We start from the raw sequence: 20,614 nt of genomic DNA, 5'->3' as shown, positions 1-20,614 counted from the left end.
CCCCAGGATGATTTTCTAAAGTCCTGTTTTGGCTTGGAGTTGCTGGTTGAGGCGCAAAAGGAGCTGGATCCAAAGCCCTTCCTATCCGGGCGTCTGATATACTTAGGCATAGCCTTCTTGTCACGTGTCTCCACTAGGATCTTGTCTAGAGCGTCTCCAAACAACTTTTCACCCTGAAATGGGTAGGAAGAAACTATTGACTTAGAATGAATGTCCACTGGCCAGGCACGAAGCCACAGCCCCCTTCTCGCTACTGCCAATGAAGCCATTGCTCTGACAGAGAAGGTAAGCGTATCCAAGGAAGCATCTGCAGAGAACTCGGCCACCCTAAGGAGCCTGTTGGTGCCCTCAAGAATCCTCCTGTCTGCGTTGGGAAGTAGTTGAGTTAGGCGTCGAATCCAAATGATTGCCGCACGAGAAACAATAGAGTTTGTGGCTGCTGCCTTAATGCCTAAGGCAGTGGCCTCGTGGTTCCTTTTCAAAGCTAAGTCGATCTTTCTGTCCCAGTTGTCTCGAACCGAGCCATGTCCATCTTCAGACAGGAGTCCATGTGACTGTAGGGCCGACACAGGCGCATCAACCAATGGTACCTGTAGCATGTTATTGGCAAAGGAAGGTAATGCATACACCTTCTTAATAAAACCTGGCACCTGACGATTAGCACTTGGCTTCGCCCACTCCGCCTTCAACTGGCGTTCAAAAAACTCGGGGAAGGGAAAGACCTTATCCGTGGATCGGTACCGAGGGAAGAACTCTGTGTTCCCCTTAGGTTTGTTCTTAGGATTAGTTAGAGGGCAGCTGGCTTCCTGCTCTTCAGGTGATTCATAGAGGTCTAAAGCTGCCAGTACTTTAGCTAGGAGGGGTTGGTACTCCTCTGCTTTAAAAAATCTTAAGGAAGGTTCTGGGCCTGTACTGCTTTCTATCTCCTCATCCGAAATAAACTCGCCCTCCTCCCAATCCTACCTCTCAGAGTCCTCTGATTGATCCCCTTCAGGTGATCTCTCTCTCCCTGAACATTCACTTGCTAAGGTCTTCTTCTGTGCCTTGATGAACCAGGCACGATTCTTGGGTCTCTTTGGAGAGGGGGACCTGGAAGATGAGTGAGAGCTTGGAGCATAAGATCCCTTATGAGCTGCTGCTCTAACTGCACTGTCTACAGTCTGCTTAATGCACTCTAAAAATTCATAGGCAAAAGAAGAAGAAGATCCCATTGTGGGTACGTTACCCTGCCCCCCAAGGGGCTGAGAAGACCCTCTTCTCTTGGAGTCCATGACTAAAGTCTCCTGGTGGGAGGGTGGCCTCTGGGAGTCCTTGCTGGCCGCTGGGAGAAGAAAGTGCAGCGTGTGCGTCTTCTGTGGCCGAAGACGACCAGTGCCGCTTTCTGCTGCTCGCAGGTGGCCCGCCCCTACAGGGCATGTTGCCGGTAGCCACCGCAAGCCCAAGGGTCATGCCGGCTCCGGAGGATCCCCGCTGTTCGGCCCCGCACCAGGCATCCAACGCGGGGTCGTCCATAAAGTCGTCCCTGGGATGGTGCTGCATCCCACCTTCTCTTCACGCTGTGGCTGTCCCTTAAAGGGGCCTGGGCCGTTTCAGTGCTCCTTCCCTCAGATGCTGAGGTAAAGGAACAATTTTACAGAGGAGGAGGGAAGGCAGAAAAAGCGTGGAGGAAGAAAGGTGTTAGTTGAAAGGAAAAATCACAGAGAAAAGAAGAGGAAGGAAATTTTATATATAAAGGGATAGGAGCCTATCCTAAAGCTTGCTCTCCCTGTCGAGGCAGGAAATGAACTGAGCAAGAGGGTGGTTCCCACAGCCACAGGAAGAGGAAGATTTTAGATTCCTGCCTCCCTGATTGGACGGTAGGAAACACCCAAGATGTCCTCCGCCTCTTAGGGAGAAGTGGTCCCACAGGTATGCTGGTCCCAGGCCGTGCAAGGCTTTAAATGTCAATACTAAAACCTTGAAGCGGACTCTGGTACTCAGTTGGTAGCCAGTGCAAACTGCGCAGCATCGGCCGACTGCTTGCCCGTAAAGACAATTCAGTCAGCAATTGTTTCCAGAACAATCTCAAGGGCAAGCCTGTGCAGAGCAAGTTACAGTAGTCCAACCTGGAAGTGAGTGTTGCTTGGATCACTGTAGCTATGTCCCGAGGAGCCAGATAGGGTGCTAGTTGTTTGACCTGCCGAAGATGGTGAAAGGCAGATTGTGCAATAACTGACCTGGGCCTCCATAGAAAGGGTGGCATCCAGTATCACACCCAAACTCCTCACCTTCTGAGCTGGCACAAGAGATGCGCCATCCAGGATGGGCAGTCGGATGCCCACTCTTAGCCCCCCCATGTCTCATGTACAGGACCTTCATCTTAGTTGGACTAAGCTTCAACCAGCTCAGTTGTAACCAACCAGCCACTGCTTCCAGTGCCCTAGTCAGATGGTCTGGGGCAGAGTCTGAATGGCCATCCATCATCAGATAGAACAGAGTCTATGGCTGCTTGCACTCCAGGGTGTTTGATCCCATTCTGGGACCCAACAGGAGTGGGTTTTTGTTTTGGTTTTTTTTACTGTCCACATGTGTCACAAGCAGGGAACTAGAGAGGGTCTCTACAGGCTGCCACCACTCTGGTATGGGTCTGTCTGGGAGTGCCCGGAGTGCCCACCCAACCCCTCCATCTTCTTTCTCAGTAAATACTTTCCTCTATGACTGAAGAGACATGAGTACCCAGGAATGCTCCCTCTAAGTTGTGGAGTCTTGTGAGCAAAAATTCTACTTTGTGAGCTACTAGGGCTGCCAAGCCCCGGGTCCAGGCAGGGATTCTCCTGCCTAGGAGGTTCCCAACCCACCGGCCCACATTAAGCCAGCGGGGAGAACCTCCCCCTACGTCGCCAGCACAATGATGTCACCTGGAAGTGATATCATCGCGCCAGTGATGTTGCACAGCGGCCACTCTAGGCATTTCCAGGAAAACTCTATGGTTTTCCCGAATGCTCTAGCCATTTGGGAGGGAAAACTCTATGGTACAATAGGTACCATAGAGTTTTTTCCTCCCAGATGGCTAGAGCATCCGGGAAAACCGTTGTGTTTTCACGGAAATGCCTAGAGTGACTGTGCATGGCATTGCTGGCACAATGACGTCACTTCCAGGTAAGTCCCCTGCTCCGGGATGAAGAGGACTTGGCAACCCTATGAGCTACTGGCATTGAAGTTGTGAGCTACTGCATAAATTAGTTTGCTCTGGGCCATCCTTCCTCAGCTAAGGCAAAAATGTGTGAGCAAAAGGCTCAAAAACTGTGAACTAGCTCACACTAACTCAGCTTAGAGGGAACACTGGTACCCAAGCAGTAAAACCACTAATAGTTTATTGTAAGTGCTTCAGAACCAACAAGTGGGTTTTAATTATTAGTGCAATAGTGAAAAATGGGGAAACAGTAAAGGTGGTACAAAGAAAATAAAAGCCCTGAGGTGACTAACTAAACATTCCCTCCTTCTGATTCTAAACTGACTCACTCCCTCTTTGGATGAGGGAACTGTCCTGCTGCAGCCTCTCTCCAGCTAAGCCTTTCTAGAGAGAACATTCCTCTCTTTCTAGCTAGCCTTTTTATACTTTCCTCCCAGGTCTCACCCCCTTGTACTTCACTGGGCAAGTTTTCCCTCCTAAACATCTGCCCACCCAACTAGAGGGACAGAAAGGGATCCTGGGAAATGTAGGCCTGGTTGCTACTCTAATATAGACTTTCCTGGAGCTTGTAGGCCACATTAGGCCTACAATCATGACAACAAGCCATTGTTCCCCAACTATGTACCAATAATCTTTTCCATCATCCTTGATAGTTTCTTCTATAAACTTGCTTTGCTACAATCCTTCCAGGAAATTTGTAGTTAAAGTGGTTTGCTTACCATGTGGATGGTAGCTGCAGATTTCTGAAACTCCCCACCCACATCAGTGCCATTTCCTCTTTTTATCCATCATGACCGTCACTCCTCCTTGCCACTGGGGGCCTGACCAAATGAAAAACTGCTGGGGACAACTTGTTTCAGGGGTTAACTTAGGGTGGAAGAAACCTGATGACATTGGGACAACCCACAGGGAGCTCTGAATCATTGGAATATCATGAATCATTGGAATATCAGGTGCAATAGTTTATCTAAAACAACGTGTCAAATGTTCAGCCTGCAGGACAGAAATGGCCTGCCCATGGCTCTTTTCTCCCCCTCCCGTCCTCACTGTTTGAAGTGCCAAGGCTGACAAAGTTCCCTGCTCTTTCAGTTCCCTACCTTTTCTGCCTTGTCTTTGCAGGCTGTAGCACAGACAAAACTGCAAGGAAAACATGGAACGGACTCTCCATTAAAACTACGGGTAGATCATGGAGTGGATTTTCCATTAAGGTCTCTGTACCCAGATAGATAGGGCCCAGGGACCTTGATGGAAGATCCATTCCACGTTTTCCTTGCAGCTTTGTCTGTGCTGCAATGTGTTATAATGGAGTGGAGATCAGTGTTCCTGTTTAGACAGCTGAAGCTCAGGCTTCCTGGAGCTGTGTCCTTGCAAATAAAGGGTTGTTGCTTTGAGCCAGCTTGTCTCTGCTGAATGGACCTGACCTAATGAGTACACTAACCTGGGAACCCACAGCCAAAAGGGGATATCACACAGGAGAGCCATTGCCAATCTGAGTAGACCCCGAGGGATGGGGAGAAGAAGCTTGCAATGCCATTTCATTGTTTCCCCTCCAGGGTCAGAGCATTTTATATTTTTCGTTTCTGCTGTGATTCTTGTGCCTTTTCTTGATGTTTTGTTTAAAAAATTGCATTGCCAAATCCCACTATTCCTCCACCTTTCCATTTTACACAAAATATTTAAACAAGTTTTAAGCATGTTTGTATCTTTAATAGTGTTTGTCTGTGTCCTTTGTAAAGTTTATATCTCCACTACCTCACATTACATTTTATGACACACCTAGTCCAGCCCCACAAAGTCACACTTTTGTCAGATCCAGCCCTCCTAACAAATGAATCCCTGATCTGAAATCATCCTCATTTAAAGCCAGTCAGCATCTTCTTTAACAATCAACCAAAATTACCTATGTTCATTCTCTACTCTCAGATGCAGAATCTGTTTCTTATCAGCAGTGGCTTTTAGCCCAAATGTGACCTAAAGCACAACTGGGTTAGTGGAAAAACTGACAACAGCCTATAGCAGGCCAAGCTCTGGGTTAATGTTATAGTAAGGCCTTTATTTTGTGAACTTGTTTCCTTGGATACTCTACCGTCTTATATATACAAACATATATATTCATGGTTAGCTTGACTTCTTTTAACTTTTACTTTTAATTAAGGCAGCAATATGGAGATTAAAGAGCTCTGAGCTTTGCTCTTAGCTTAAACGAAAAAAACTGAAGAAGGCCCATTAATTTGTGACATGATATTGAACCAAATGAGAACAAGTAAAGGGAAAAAGAGGTGGTTTGGTCTTCAAAACAGCTCTCTTTGCTTTCATGGACCATAACACAGAATTTAATCAAAACTGCTGTTAAAAGAAGCCAAAGAGTAAATTTTTGAACAAAGACCTGCAAGCCTGAAACAAATTTGCCTAGGAACAGATTTGTATACACAAGTATCCGCTTTGCATAAGCAAATGGCGACTGAATAACTATTTTATATGGACATACATTACATGCTGTTCTGACCCAGCCGGGCACAAAAAGACTATTTGGCTTCAGTGACTGAAACAAGGCCTTAATGAGAAGCCTTTCGTTCTCCCCCTGGTAGTAATGGGACAGGCTTGCCTTCATACCCATTCACGATTTGGAACGGGGAGGCTTTGGTTGAGCTATGAACACTGTTATTGTAACCATACTCAGCAAATGGTAACAGGTCCACCCAATTGGATTGTTGGTGGTTTACATAGCAACGTAAATATTGCTCTAAAAGCGCGTTTACCCATTCCATCTGCCCGTCTGTTTGGGGATGGTACGCCAAGCTCAAACTTTGTTCTATACCCATTAGTTTGCAAAACTCCTGCCAGAAGTTGGCAATGAACTGTGGGCCCCGGTCACTAATGATCTTATCTGGGAATGAGTGGATTTTCACAATGTGGTGGAAAAATAAATGAGCTAGCCTCTTGGCCGTTGGCATTTGCGCACAAGGGATAAAATGCGCCTGTTTTGAAAAGGTGTCCACTACTACCAGAATTACGGTTTTCCCTTGTGAGACTGGCAGTTCTACTATAAAATCCATTGACACTATAGACCATGAAGGTGTAGCTGTTTCCAAAGGCTTTAACAGTCCAGGCCCCCCCTCCTTTTCGCCAACAAGCAAATAGGGCAAGATGCCACAAACTCGGACACGTCCTTTTTCATAGAGGGCCACCAAAATTGCCAGTTAATTAAATGCAGTTCTTTACATACCCGAAGTGCCCCGCCAGTTTGTTGGAATGGCAGAATTGCAAGACTTCTGAGCGGAGGCTCTTTGGGACGTATAGTTTACCACCTCTGTACCAGAATCCGTCCTCCCCTTTTTGCACTTCACTTGGCCGATCTTCCCCTTCATTCTCTGTTTCTGTGGCCAAGCGTTTCCCCCCCAACTTCTCTGTCTGAGGATTCTGCTTCGACTTGGAGCGAGTGGTTACCATGGCCGCTACCTGAGAGGGGGAAATCAAGGAATCTGCCACTTCCTCCTTTTGGCTATTGTGCTGGGAAAGGCGCGAAAGGGCGTCTGCCAAAAAGTTTTTTGTTCCCGGGATGTGCTTCAGAACGAAGTCAAATTTAGAGAAAAACCCCGTCCACCGAATTTGTTTCTCAGTGAGTTTACGGCGGCCAGTAAGCGCTTCTAAATTCTTGTGGTCGGTCCAAATTTCAAATGGCAGCTTGGCGCCATCTAGCCAGGACCTCCAGGTCATTAAAGCACAGGTCACGGCAAAAGCCTCTTTATCCCACACCGACCAGATCCTCTGCTCTTGGGAAAATTTTTTAGAAATGTAAGCGCAAGGTTTTAGCCTCCCTTCCTCATCTCTCTGCATGAGGATGGCTCCGATGGCGATGTCGGAAGCATCACATTGCACAGTGAAGGGCTTTAGTTCATTGGGGTGACTCAGGACTGGCTCACTGGTGAACAGTTGCTTAAGTTTAGTGAACGCCTCCTGGCATTTAGGCGTCCAATTTAGCTTTGCTCCCGGTTTCTTGGAGTCAGTTGACGTGTATATATATACACACAGTGTGTGTGTGTGTGTGTGTGTATATATATATATATATACACACACACTGTGGCTAATAGCCACTGATGGACCTCTGCTCCATATTTTTATCTACCCCCTCTTGAAGCTGTCTATGTTTGTAGCTGCCACCGCCTCCTGTGAATTCCGCATGTTAATCACCCTTTGGGTGAAGAAGTACTTCCTTTTATCCGTTTTAACCTGACTGCTCAGCAATTTCATCAAATGCCCACGAGTTCTTGTATTGTGAGAAAAGGAGAAAAATACTTCTTTCTCTACTTTCTCCATCCCATGCATTATCTTGTAAACCTCTATCATGTCACTTCGCAGTCGGCATTTCTCCAAGCTAAAGAGCCCCAAGCGTTTTAACCTTTCTTGATAGGGAAAGTGTTCCAATCCTTTAATCATTCTAATTGCACTTTTCTGCACTTTTTCCAATGCTATAATATCCTTTTTGAGGTGCGGTGACCAGAATTGCACACAGTATTCCAAATGAGACCGCACCATCGATTTATACAGGGGCATTATGATACTGGCTGATTTGTTTTCAATGCGTTTCCTAATAATTCCCAGCATGGCGTTGGCCTTTTTTATTCGCACACTGTCTTGACATTTTCAGTGAGTTATCTACCACGACCCCAAGATCTCTCTCTTGGTCAGTCTCTGCCAGTTCACACCCCATCAACTTGTATTTGTAGCTGGGATTCTTGGCCCCAATGTGCATTACTTTGCACTTGGCCACATTGAACCTCATCTGCCACGTTGACGCCCACTCACCCAGCCTCAACAGATCCCTTTGGAGTGCCTCATAATCCTCTCTGGTTCTCACCACCCTGAACAATTTAGTGTCATCTGCAAACTTGGCCACTTCACTACTCACTCCCAACTCCAAATCATTTATGAACAAGTTAAAGAGCATGGGACCCAGTACTGAACCCTGCGGCACCTCACTGCTTACCATCCTCCACTGTGAAGACTGCCCATTTATACTCACTCTCTTCTTCCTATTAATTAGCCAGTTTTTGATCCACAAAAGGACCTGTCCTTTTACTCCATGACTCTCGAGCTTTCTAAGGAGCCTTTGATGAGGAACTTTATCAAAAGCTTTCTGGAAGTCAAGGTAAACAACATCTATTGGGTCTCCTTTGTCCACATGTTTGTAACAGGTTAGTCAGGCAAGATCTTCCCTTACAGAACCCATGCTGAGTCTTCCTCAATAACCCGTGTTCATCAATAGCGCGAGGATTACAGCAGAAACAAAAAATATGAAATGCTCTGAGCCTGGGAAAACAATGAAATGGCATTTCAAGCTTGTCTCCACCCAAAGGGTCTACTCAGATTGGCAATGGCTCTCCAGTGTAATATTCCCCCTTGGCTGTGGGTTCCCAGGTTAGAATACTCATTAGGTCAGGTCCATTGACCAGAGACAAGCTGGCTCAAAGCATCAACCTTTTATTTGCAACTCTTTATTTATGTGTACACAGAAAACATCGTGTTCATCAAAAGCACGGGGATTACAGCAGAAACAAAAAATATGAAATGCTCTAAGCCTGAGAAAACAATGAAATGGCATTTCAAGCTTCTCCCCACCCAAAGGGTCTACTGAGATTGGCAGTGGCTCTTCAGTGTAATATTCCCCCTTGGCTGTGGGTTCCCAGGTTAGAATACTCATTAGGTCAGGTCCATTGACCAGAGACAAGCTGGCTCAAAGCATCAACCCTTTATTTGTAACTATTTATGTGTACACAGAAAACATTTTAAAATATACATTGAAAATATAACCAGAACCCAAGCTATCAAGCTAAAAAAAAATGAATGTATGGGGTGTGTTAGGAGTATAAGAAGGGTATTCAGGCCTGGCACAAGCCCTTCGGCACCCTAGGCAAACAGCACAGCTCCACCCGCCCCTGAGTCCCTACGCGGGCTACTCATGAGGAGGCAGCAGGCACAGGCTAATCATAAGTAGGTGATAGGCATGGGCTACTCGTGAGTAGCCCTGCACCTGCCGGCCCCGAGGCAGGTGCCCCCTGTGCTCCGCTCGCCACCCTCCCTCGATGTGACGCCGGGCCATACCGACTTCGAGGTCTGTGCTTGTTTTGAACAGACCTCTGTAGGAAGTTTCTCCCCCCTCCGAAAGGAGGAAGAAGAAACTTCCTCCAGAGGTCTGTTCAAAACAAGTACAGACCTTGAAGCTGGTATGGCTTGGTGTCCTTGCAGTGAGCTTCTCTGGGCGACGGTAGCTGGCTGCAGCAGCAGCAGGGCGAGGAAGAAAGGAGGGAGGAAAGGGGGGAGGGAGGGAGCTGGCAGCAGTAGGGTAGGGCTGGGCAAGCTTCGGGGGCGGGGGGGGCGGCAGCAGGGAAAGCTTCTGGGAGGGGGAGGGAGCTGGCAGTGGTAGGGCAGGGCAAGCTTTGAGGTGGGCGGCAGCAGGGTGAGCTTCTGGAGGGCGGGCAGGAGCGCAGCAGGTGAGAGGGAGCTGGCAGCAGCAGGGGGAGGGAGGCAAATTAGGCAGTTGTCTTGGGTGGGGAGGAAGCCCAATTCGGCACCCCCTGGCTCCCGGTGCCCTAGGCAAGCGCCTAGTTTGCCTAGAGGGTGAACTGGCCCTGAGGATATTCATAAAGTAGGCAATCTAGCCAGAATCAAATGGCACAAAGCTTGAAATAGAGCCATCAGGAGTGAGTCCAGCTGTACAAAGACATCTGGAATTCCACACAAGATAGTGAATAGAAACAGAACAAGAACAGAATAGAGTCTAGAATAAGAAAAGAATGGAACTGTTTTTGAAGGAAAAACTAGGAATCCTGCCCATCTAGCAGCGTGTTACTCAGAGCCTGGAAAACAGAGAATGAACATCAGGACACAACTCCAGGTAGCATGAGCTTCAGCCAGCTATAGGAACTCTGAAAAGTGAAACTGATCCCCACTCCATTGAAATGCATTAAGCACAGATAAAGTTGCAAGGAAAGCATGGAATGGATTTTCCATTAAGGTCTCTGGACCCTATCTATCTGGGCACAGAGATCTTAATGGAAAATCCATTCCATGTTTTCTTTGCAAATCTGTTGTGGAGAATGGCAGAGCCACACATTATTTGCTAGCACCAAGAGGTTTTTGGAATTCAAGAAAAAAGTAGTAGGCATAGCTGTTCCAGGATTAATTTCATTAAGAGAATTTCTTTTATATAGCCTCTTAGCCCTTGATAAAGACTCTATTTTATTTGTCAAAACAGCTGTTGGGCAGTGGAGACCTTGGAGAATATCATAGAAGCACTTTCAGTCTCATGGGGGCTGATGAAATTGATGGGCTTTTATATATTTTTGTATACCTGAGAACTCCTTTTGGAAGACTTTACTGCCTCTTTGTAAAGGTTTAGAAAGAGTGCTCTGTTAGAGATATATGTTTTCTATGGTTTCAATATTTTTGTGACTGATTATCACACACTTTTAAGTATACTACATATAATTGTCTATTTTGTTCCCAGCGAGATGTTTTTTCTGCTTACTGTATCCTGCTGCAGTCGGCAAAGACAAGGCAGAAGGAACTGGGGACTTTGGCAACCTCAAAGCTTCAAAGGGATAGGAGGGGAGATGAAAAAGATTAAAGCTCTGGGCGGACTGGTTATGTCCTGTGGGCCAGACATTTGACACCCCTGGATTAGTCTAAAAGCCATTTTTGTTGTTAAACTTCCATTGTTTTTTAAAGGTGATGGCTCATGTTCATTCAGAGAAACTACAATCAAATGAAAGGATTGTAACACAAAAATTGACTGTCTTTTTTTTTTTTTGCTCTTTACAGCACCTAGAACATTAATGGAATTAAATAGTGAATGAACATCAGTAGTGATTTTACCCAGAAAAGGACAGCACTTGTACAGAAGGTCATCCGTACAACCTTTCCACAGGTTGTGTATGGGACATGCTCTTCTTTCTGTGAAGAAAGTTTATTCAGAAAGGATTATTTGAAGGTAACTTCTAATAGGCCCACATTCTTCAGTTAACTCACTTAGTATATTAGCAATGACAATTGAGTTTTCTGCTCTATTTCCAGCTTAGAATACTTTGTGTTTCATGTTTATCTAAACAGATATTTATACGATATCTCATTTTTCTCTCCAGTAGGAAATGAAGTAGCTTACAATGTTGTACTCTTCTCCTCAATTTTATCCTGGTGAAACTAATGTTCAGAGGCTAGCTGTGCCATCCTAAATAGAAGCACACCTTTCTAAGTCCAATGAAGACTTAAATGGCACCATAAATTAGTAACATGGGCTGTATTCAGATATAATTTTTAAACCAGCACTAAACTAGGGAATGCATGATCTGAGCTTCTTTACAGGCTTGTGTGAGAGACTTATCCTCCCTCTTTCCCTCTCCTTTCTGAGGTGGAGAATCACAGAAGCTAACTCCAGTTATCTGAGCATAGGTTTACCAAAGTTACCCTCTCCTCCCAAGATTCTAAACAACAGTTTACTTCAGGCTTAGCCTCCCAGTTTTGGGAGAGGAATTAACTCTAGATATTCTGCACTATCTGAGTTTGCACATCATGGGTAACTAAAATTACTTTCAAACGGTGATTCTTTGCATGGGAGGGAGAGGGGGGCAGGATGAGATGAAGTGTGCACACAAGCCCAGCAGCAACCTGGTTCATGCTCATCTCAGTTTAATGTCAGTTAGAAGTGATTTCTGAATGAAACCTTACATTTAAGTTTCATACACAAAGAGCGGGAATTCAAAGTATGCCTCTAACTTGGTGTGTCCAATAGTGCTTTAGGCTTGAGCATCTGAAGCATCAGCTGGTTGTACCCATGTGGCAAATCACTTTGGAACCTGTTGCAGTCTTCAAAAGCACTTTGTGATATGGCATAAGGATCTGCTATTTAGGAAAAAAGTTTTTAAAATCCCACTGGGCATGCATGCCCAAACTTTAAAGTGGCTCACTGGATCCATCCTGGCGGTAGATTGTAATGTGAGAATGGATGTGCATGCTTGGCTTCTTGTACCAAAAACAGTGCCTGAAGGCAGAAGTGGAATTCACTCAAAGCAGACACATTAATGCATGAAGCTGCCTTATATTAATCAAACCATAGGTCCATCAAGGTCAGTATTGTCTACCCAGACTGACAGTGGCTCTCCAGGATCCAAAGAGAGGTTTTTCTTATGATCTACCACCTCTTCCTTTTAGTTACAGAAGTGATGAATTGAACCTGAGACCATCTGCCTACCAAGCAGATACCCTAGCACTGAACCATGGCCCCTCCCCAGACATTTGCAATGCAATCCTAAACAGGGCTAACCTTTTAGACCTATTGAATTCAATGGGCTCAGAAGGTGCAACTCTGTTAAGGATTACCCTGATAAGCAATAATTTCCACATTACAAAATATATTGTCTTCATATATAGTTGAGAACTTCTATGTATTAGATTATACTGTGATCATTCTTAAACCCAAGCCTGGCCATTTTTATTTTGAAAGAAATGTCATTTATCACAAAAGGAATTTCTTCTAAACAAGTATTCTTAGAACTACAGCCTTAGTTCATACATTATTTTTAATGGGCCTTGTAGACCAGAAGTGACAGGTACTATAAGTTTATGTCAAAGAAAATGCTTACAATTTGAAATGACTAAAGAACAATCCCTTCTGCAGTACTGGCTTTCACATGAAGGAAAGACTGAAAATAATAGAATGTCAAAACTTTTTCACTAATACTGGATATTGTGCAGCACAACAAGCAAACAAATTTAAAACAACTGCTTTAAGTGGAAAGTAGATTACAACCAATGTATAATCAGGAATCAGATATCTGATCATCATAGTGGGATCTGAAAAGTGTTTTCCTGTAGGTGAGATTGAAATACAATAAATACGTATGCTTGCAGAGATGTGCTATTAAAGAATCAGCAACAAAGAAAAATGACTGTCTTTTTCAAAGGGTTTTATCACATTTAATAAGAATATAGCAGGGAGGGATACAATGCAAAATGTTCATTAACAGCATTTTTGCATCCATCAAGTTCATGACGATGACAGTGTTCAAACTGCCAACTTCTGGCTTGCAAGAGATTTCCAGTGTGGCCTTCAGCACTAAACATGTTAGCCATTCATGACTAAGTATATTATGGTTGCACTGGGCTATGGAATAAAAGAGATAAAGGAAGCTCAGAGGGCGTTATTCCCCCACCCACTGAGTGATATGCTTTCCAGTTACAGAATGATTACGGCGATTATTATGCCAATTCGGGCATTTGCTATGAAGACAGCTAACTTCCAGCTCTGTAAGGGATATGTTCATTTTAACTCTAGCAGGTACGAATCAGTTGGTGTCACATGGGGGCTATGAGAAGGCATGTAACCCATTACCTTCCACTTTGTAGATAGATCCAGGTGGGCAGCCACGTTGGTCTGAAGCAGTACAACAAAGTTTGAGTCCCGTGGCACCTTAACTTCCTACTTTTATACATAAATCTCCTATTTTGACATATTTATTGCTTCAATTTTTCTCCCTCTTAATTAAATGCAAACAAATGTTGGCCATATAAACTTAGTTTGTTATTTCTGTTTTGTCTTTGTATATCTTAAAACATCTTCATCATGTTGCATACTTATTTGCTGGTCAGCCTCTGCTTATATGTTTGAACTGTCACCTTCCATTTCAATGTATCTGAGGAAGTGCACCCAAAAGCTCATACTGTGAATAAAACTTTGTTGGTCTTAAAGGTGCCACTGGACTCAAACTTTGTTCTACTTTCACTTTGTGTTCTACCATATAAATTACAGTCTGCTAAGACATGCGTCCTTTGAGCCTGAGGTTATAGCTAGTGAGCCTTATTTATTGGCTGTAAGACTTCATCTTTGGAATGGCCTTTCCTCTTGGGATAAAACCAGATTTCAGTGAGAAAATTTTATTATGTTGTTAACTGCTCTATCAGTTTTTGTCTTGTCTCATAGCTATATTATAAACTGTGATTTTAAAATATATACTAAGAATCTTTCTTTCTTTTCCTTCCTTCCTTCTTTTCTTCAGAATTGCCTATATCTAACCTAAAGAGTTATTCACATCTCTTCATCCATCTCCTCCTTCTTGTTGCAACATTCCATGTTGTTCTGGAAGAGGGTGTCTCCTGATCATCATCACCAGCTATTCTGTGACTGCAGGGAAATGTGCTAAAATTCATCTCCCTAAATTCACACTCATTGTGACATCTTGAGTACAACCTTGATACCCCCCTTGCTAACTGATATCACCTACAGTGGAATCCCAATGTCCGTTTAAGCCTGTTGATTTCACTGAACAACAGGGTGTAACTCTGCTTGGGATTGTACTATCTGTAATGGCTTTTTCAGATATTCTAATTTTATATCTTCATGACTGAGTCCTAAAGCTGCTTAAGACTGAGGATGGATAAAGGGAACTGGTATACAGTGAGCTGTAAGAAGCTACTTTATAACAAGGCATACTCATGGTGAGAGACTGGGTGATCAGATTTCATGGGAGTTTTTTTCCCCATGTGTGGGAAAGGCAGGGATGCTTAGTTTTCACTCTACACACTTTTTTTAATTGACTGAAATGCCTTCCCTGTCCCCCAGTTGCTATCTGATCTCCTGGGAACACATATAAGGACCTGTATGTTGCCTGCAGAACAAATAGTAACTGTGAGAGGCATTTTTTTGTGTCTGTGTGTGTGTGTGGGGGGGGTGGTATGGGACAAAGATCAAACACTCATTTCCCTAGCTGGATCTGACTCCCTGCCCCACCCCTTACCAGCTGCTTTGGACTTAAAACAGCTTCTGGGATTGAACACAGATATATCAGTGTCTCATTTCATTTGGCCTTCAGAACATTTCATCCAAAGAGGGGAATTTGTATATGCAAAACATGGAACCTTGCGGCCAAGCTAGAGCCTGCTGCTTTCTTCTGTTATGCTTATATCACAGGTGCTACTCAAGTATTTGGTTCTGCCCACTGATAAACAAGGAACTAGACCTCATTTGTCCGATTTGAAAGTTTTCTCTTATATTTACAAAAATACATCACCTGTGTGATTTCATTCACTACAATGCGATGACATCTGGCCTCATACTCTGGCCGTACTTGCTCTTCTTGCTCTAAGAACTCCACTGTGTCCCATTCATATTCCAATTCAGCCTGCCGTCGCTTCCAAAATTCTAGAAATAAAGTAACTTAAGGGAAAACAGAGTGGAGTTGTAACAAGATTATTTTTTATCTATGTTTCTGTTCTGAAGACAGAGAGGGTTGAAAGTCCAAGTATTTTTTAAATGCATGTTTCCAAACCTCATTTTCGCAAAGATGAAAATGTAATCACAACATGTGGTAATGAATCAGGAATAAGAAAACAAGTAACTCTCTAGTGAATTTTATGAATCTGATATAAATGTAATGCTCCAAACCCACTAACAATTGTCAGGGATAAGGATCAGGCCATGGAACTGCCCATGCTTCTCCACTTTCTGTAGGGTTGCCAATCCCCGGGTGGGGGCAGGGAATCCCTTGTTTTGGAGGCCCTCCCCCTGCTTCAGGGTCATCAGAAAGCAGGGGTGGAGGAGAGAGAAATGTCCACTGGGTACTCCATTATTCCCTGTGGAGACCAATTTCCATAGGGTATAATGGAGAATTGGTTCGCGGGTATCTGGGGCTCTGTTTTTTGAGGTAGAGGCACCAAATTTTCAGCCCTCCAAGTTCAAAAAGATTGCACCAGGGGGTCCAATTCTATGAGCCCCAAAAGAAGGTGTCCCTATCCTTCATTATTCCAAATGGAGAGAAGGCATTTAAAAGGTGTGTGGTCCCTTTAAATGTGATGGCCAGAACTCCCTTTGGAGTTCAATTATGCTTGCCACAACCTTGCTCCTGGCTCCACTCCCAATGTCTCCTGGCTCCACACCCAAAGTCCCCGGATATTTCTTGAATCGGACTTGGTAGCTCTAACTTTCAGGCATGAATTTTCCTCCCTGATGGTCTTAATGAAGGTTACAGTTTATTTTGGCATCTCTTAAAGTTCTTTCTACCATCAAGTCATAACCCATAGTTATGACCCCATATGGTTTTCAAGGCAAGATAGGGTTGCCAAGTCCAATTCAAGAAATATCTGGGGACTTTGAAGGTGGAGCCAGGAGACATTGGGGGCAGAGCCAGGAGCAAGGGTGTGACAAGCATAATTGAACTCCAAGGGAGTTCTGGCCATCACATTTAAAGAGACAGCACACCTTTTTAAATGACTTCCTTCCATAGGAAATAATGAAGGATAGGGGCACCTTCTTTGGGGGCTCATAGGATTGGATCCCCTGGTCCAATCGTTTTGAAACTTGGGGGGTATTTTAGGGAGAGGCACTAGATGCTATAGTGAAAATTTGGTGCCTCTACTTCAAAAAACAGCTCCCCAGAGCCCCCGATACCTCCAGATCAATTCATACCCTATGAGAATCGATCTCCACATAGGGAATAATGAAGTGCCCAGCAGACATTCCCCCCCCCCCTTTCTGGTGACTCTGAAGTGAGGGATTGGCATCTCTACTCACCAGTTGCTGCCAACTTCTTCAAAGTAACACAGACACACCATCCCAAGAGAAGGTCTTTCCAAGTGGAGACTGAAGCCTCCGAAGGTGGAAAGTCACATGGTGGCTGTGGGGACGGGGCTTCCCCCAACCAGCCAGCTGACTGGAGGCGGGAAGGAGCCTGGGAAAGCAGGAGAACCCCCGCTGGGACCTGGGGATTGGCAAGCCTAAGGCAAGAGGTGTTCAGAGGTAGTTTGCTATTGCCTGCCTTTGCATCGCATCCCTTGCATTTCTTGATGGTTTTCTATCCAAATACTGACCAGGGCTGACCCTGTGTAGCTTCCAACATCTGATGAGTTTGGGCTAGCATAAGCTATCCAGGTAAGGGCAAAGTTACTTGTTTATCTTTCAATCATTATTTGAAACCACGGTTGTAGGGTTGCCAAGAGCATGCTATCTGTTCTAAAACAGTAGTTGCTAAAATAACAGGAGTTGTGAAATCCTGGTTATTGTGAGTCTCTACAATCAATGAAAATGTTCAGGAACACAAATCAGAGTTAATATGTTGTTTAGTGCCAGGCAGCTATTTAGCATAGTTAAATAGTTTGCTGATGCATGTCATGACTCAACACTATTTGACCATGCCACGCATCCATTATCAATATTTACATTATGATTATTAATACATATTTGGAATTGTGCAGCACCGGGCTACTTCAGTACAATCATTTCAAAGCCTTTAGATTATATTCAGTACCAATGTTTTTTGGGTGGAAATTTTGCATCGATTTTAAAGTTGCATATTAGATGATGAAATATTTAATTATAAAAACATGTTACCAGGTTACAATATATCATTAAAAAATGTCACAATAGCACCTTTTTGTAGACTGTCCTTGATCAGAGTTAATGACAATCTTTATGACACACTCGGTGCAATTAAATTCCAGTACAGCACTGATTTTAATTGCAGGCAAGCAAGTACTGTGATTAAGTAGGAGTGATTAAAGTCAGCTAGTGACCCTGTAAATAGGATCAGTTAAGTAACATAAAATGCTTTCTGGGTAAATAACTTTACCTTGACCACTGCATGCAGCATTAGTCAGTCATTGCAAACACTCTGATTAAGGGAATCTTTTTCTTACCACGAGATGTCCCTATTGCATACAGTAGATGCATGACTAGCATATGAACTACTGAAATGAAGAAAGAAGGAATCATTACAATAGTTACCATTTCTGAAGCTTTCGATCCGTCTCATAGCTGCTTCCTTTCTGATGTTCTAGTTGGCTGCATGCAGAATTAAAAAAAATCCGGAGGGCCCCTACTTTGGTATGGTTCCAAAGGCCTTTAAAGCCACTCTATTTAAGAGGGCCTTTGAGAGGGCAACTGATGCTTTTTCTGGCTGGGTAGCTATCAGAGAATGGTAGATTGGGTGGCTTTTTCTTGTATTTGTGCAAGAATCTTATAACTTTTAAACTGTTTTGTTCAATGTTTACTTATGCACCTTGAACCACTATGGACAATGAGAAAGGAAGGGTATAGATATTCTATTACTAAAACAGATATGACCCTCCCACTTCTGCAATCTACTGCACATTCTGGATAATCTGAAGAACACATTCATGATGAAATGTGATGTTAAAGTATAGATAAATGTTGGGAATTTATATATATTTTGCCCTGTATGGTTTAAATGGCACTCTACAGCTCCATCACTGAAGCCACGCAGAGGAAATAACATATAAGATGAGATATTCAATACCAACATCCCATCCTCTGAATGCTGGAAAAAAATGTGTGCACATTAGAAATAATCTGACTGTAGATTTGCCATCTCATTTTCCAGCCCCCTACCCCCACCTGACTGCTGAAATGATATGCTGCTTATTGTGGGAGATTTCAAAGTTATGCTCACAGAGAAAATACATACAAGCTAGTTCCCAGTATCCTATCCCACTGTGGAATGATCTCCCCACAGGTATTCACCAGGTGGGAAAATTGCTGTTTTTTTTAAAATTGGTTTTGATAAATTTTGCTCTGTTTCAGGTTTTTAAAAAAGGTTTTAGACTGCCATTGCTGGGATTGCTTTACTGCGTACATAAGCAGTGGCATATAGATGACCAATCGGCCATCTGGCACAATGACCTCACAAATGTCAACCTGGAGGGTAATCAATGGAGAATTTTCTCTGTTCTGACACCCATTAATACCTTTCTGCACACCACCTACTTCTTTTGCACTCTGCATTATAGGCACTGGTTGTAAAAGAACTCCATGATCTTCCATCCAATCTTACTTTGGCAGAAAGTCTGAAGGAGCAAACTCCTTCCTTCTGGGGGTCCCCTTGAAATATGGGCTAGCAAAGGACCTCTTTCAAATGCCTGCTGTGTGAAATGTGGTCCATCTCCAGGGGCAAAACACTTAAAGTACTGTAAATATTTTAGACAGCCCAAAACAAACAAACTCATGCTTTTACTTTTATTTGCTCTATTCTGTACATTGTATCTTTTAGACTTCCCCAATTGCTACCTGAGACAGACTGCACTTTTAAAAAGCTTAGAAGTGCTGAACAAACAGCTAAAGGACTGTGAAGAGGCAATTCTTCACAAAAACAAGGAGATTTGAGTGACAGGCTGCTCCAAGCAATCTGATTGGTTAGCATCACCTGAGCAGAGAGAGACTTTACAGCTGAAAGCTGAGGAGGAGAATTCATTCAGAATTTAGCCCTGGCCCCTGACTAAGGGCAGTTTAATACAGACAGCAGAACTGGGGAAAGTTGGCAAGGACAAGTGGGTATTTTGGACCAATGAAAGGGGATAGATTTTCTAGAGAGAAAATTTCTGTACCCAGTCTAAATATAACGATAGTTCTAAAAGAGTACAGAGATCCTTGGTCTGGTCTGGTTAGAAACTGCCTTTAGAAACCTTTTAAGAGTCAGTTTTAAAACTCAAGACTAGTACTTGTGTTTCAAGAGAAGGACTTTGGGTACTGGCAAGAGGGTACCAGCATTCTGGAAACCAAAAGAGTTAGGGAATACTCAAAGAAAGTGTACTGAAGTGTTTAAGGAAAACATTAGAACAAAAGCCTCTCAACATAAAGATTTATTATGAAAAGCTTAAGAAACTCATTTTGCCTGAAACATAAGAACTAAAGTCTGTTCAGTGTTTACTTAAAGTCTGTACTAGTTTTACCTCAAAGTGATTTATATTGAGTTACCTCAGAAATTTTATCCCTGATTTCACCTGACCTTTCCCCTCTAATTTCAATAAAATATTTTGTTAATTTAGAATATTAAAACTTCTCAAGTGCCATTGAAGTAATATAAGTTAAAGGGGTTCCCATTCCTTCCCTCAGGATACTGGGCTGAGCCAACAGCCAAAATATTGTACTGTGATGGGGGGACAGCCAGCATTCTTCAGGAAAGAAAAAAGCAGACAACTAGGGCAGCTCAGTCACAAAAGGGAAAGAAAAACAAAGGGAAAGTCTTAATTCTGAGGGAGGGAATTGGACAGGGAGATGTCATACTAGCTTATCTGAGTGTGTGTAGAATAATTTTTTTTTTCAATTTGTTGATTCTGGGAGACTCTTAATTTTTCTGAATTTACTTAATTTTACTTAAAATATTTATGTTTGCCTTTCTCCTGTCATTCAAGCACACTCTGCCAAGTACAGATATTTCCAGCTGTTTTATCATCTGTTTCTAGCCTGTAGAATGTTTCATGAATATCATTTTAGTCTGCTGAATGCTATTTCATGATGTTTTTATCACCCTAGTTTGTTTTATTATTAATATTTTTATGTCGTTGCTTCGTAATTTTATTATATGGTTTTTACTTAGTGAGTTTTCTCAAGAAAACCTCTGCAGAGATGCATATGAATTATATCATGGGTTCATAATATAA

At 43.4% G+C, this 20,614-nt stretch overlaps 1 protein-coding gene across 1 annotated transcript in view; it reads right to left on the bottom strand.

The window, feature by feature from the left end:
- Positions 1-20,614, bottom strand: part of ANO6 (anoctamin 6) — a 127,944-nt gene that overhangs the window by 19,972 nt on the left and 87,358 nt on the right. The window contains exons 11-12 of the mRNA XM_060244948.1: positions 15,235-15,380; positions 11,048-11,125 (exon numbers count right to left, since the gene is read on the bottom strand). Of these exons, the coding sequence (XP_060100931.1) occupies positions 11,048-11,125; positions 15,235-15,380 (224 nt within the window). The remainder of the gene's footprint in view (positions 1-11,047; positions 11,126-15,234; positions 15,381-20,614) is intronic.

The sequence above is a fragment of the Heteronotia binoei genome, chromosome 8 (genome assembly GCF_032191835.1).
Source record: "Heteronotia binoei isolate CCM8104 ecotype False Entrance Well chromosome 8, APGP_CSIRO_Hbin_v1, whole genome shotgun sequence".
NCBI lineage: Eukaryota > Metazoa > Chordata > Lepidosauria > Squamata > Gekkonidae > Heteronotia > Heteronotia binoei.
This window is presented reverse-complemented; position numbering and strand designations above follow the sequence as displayed.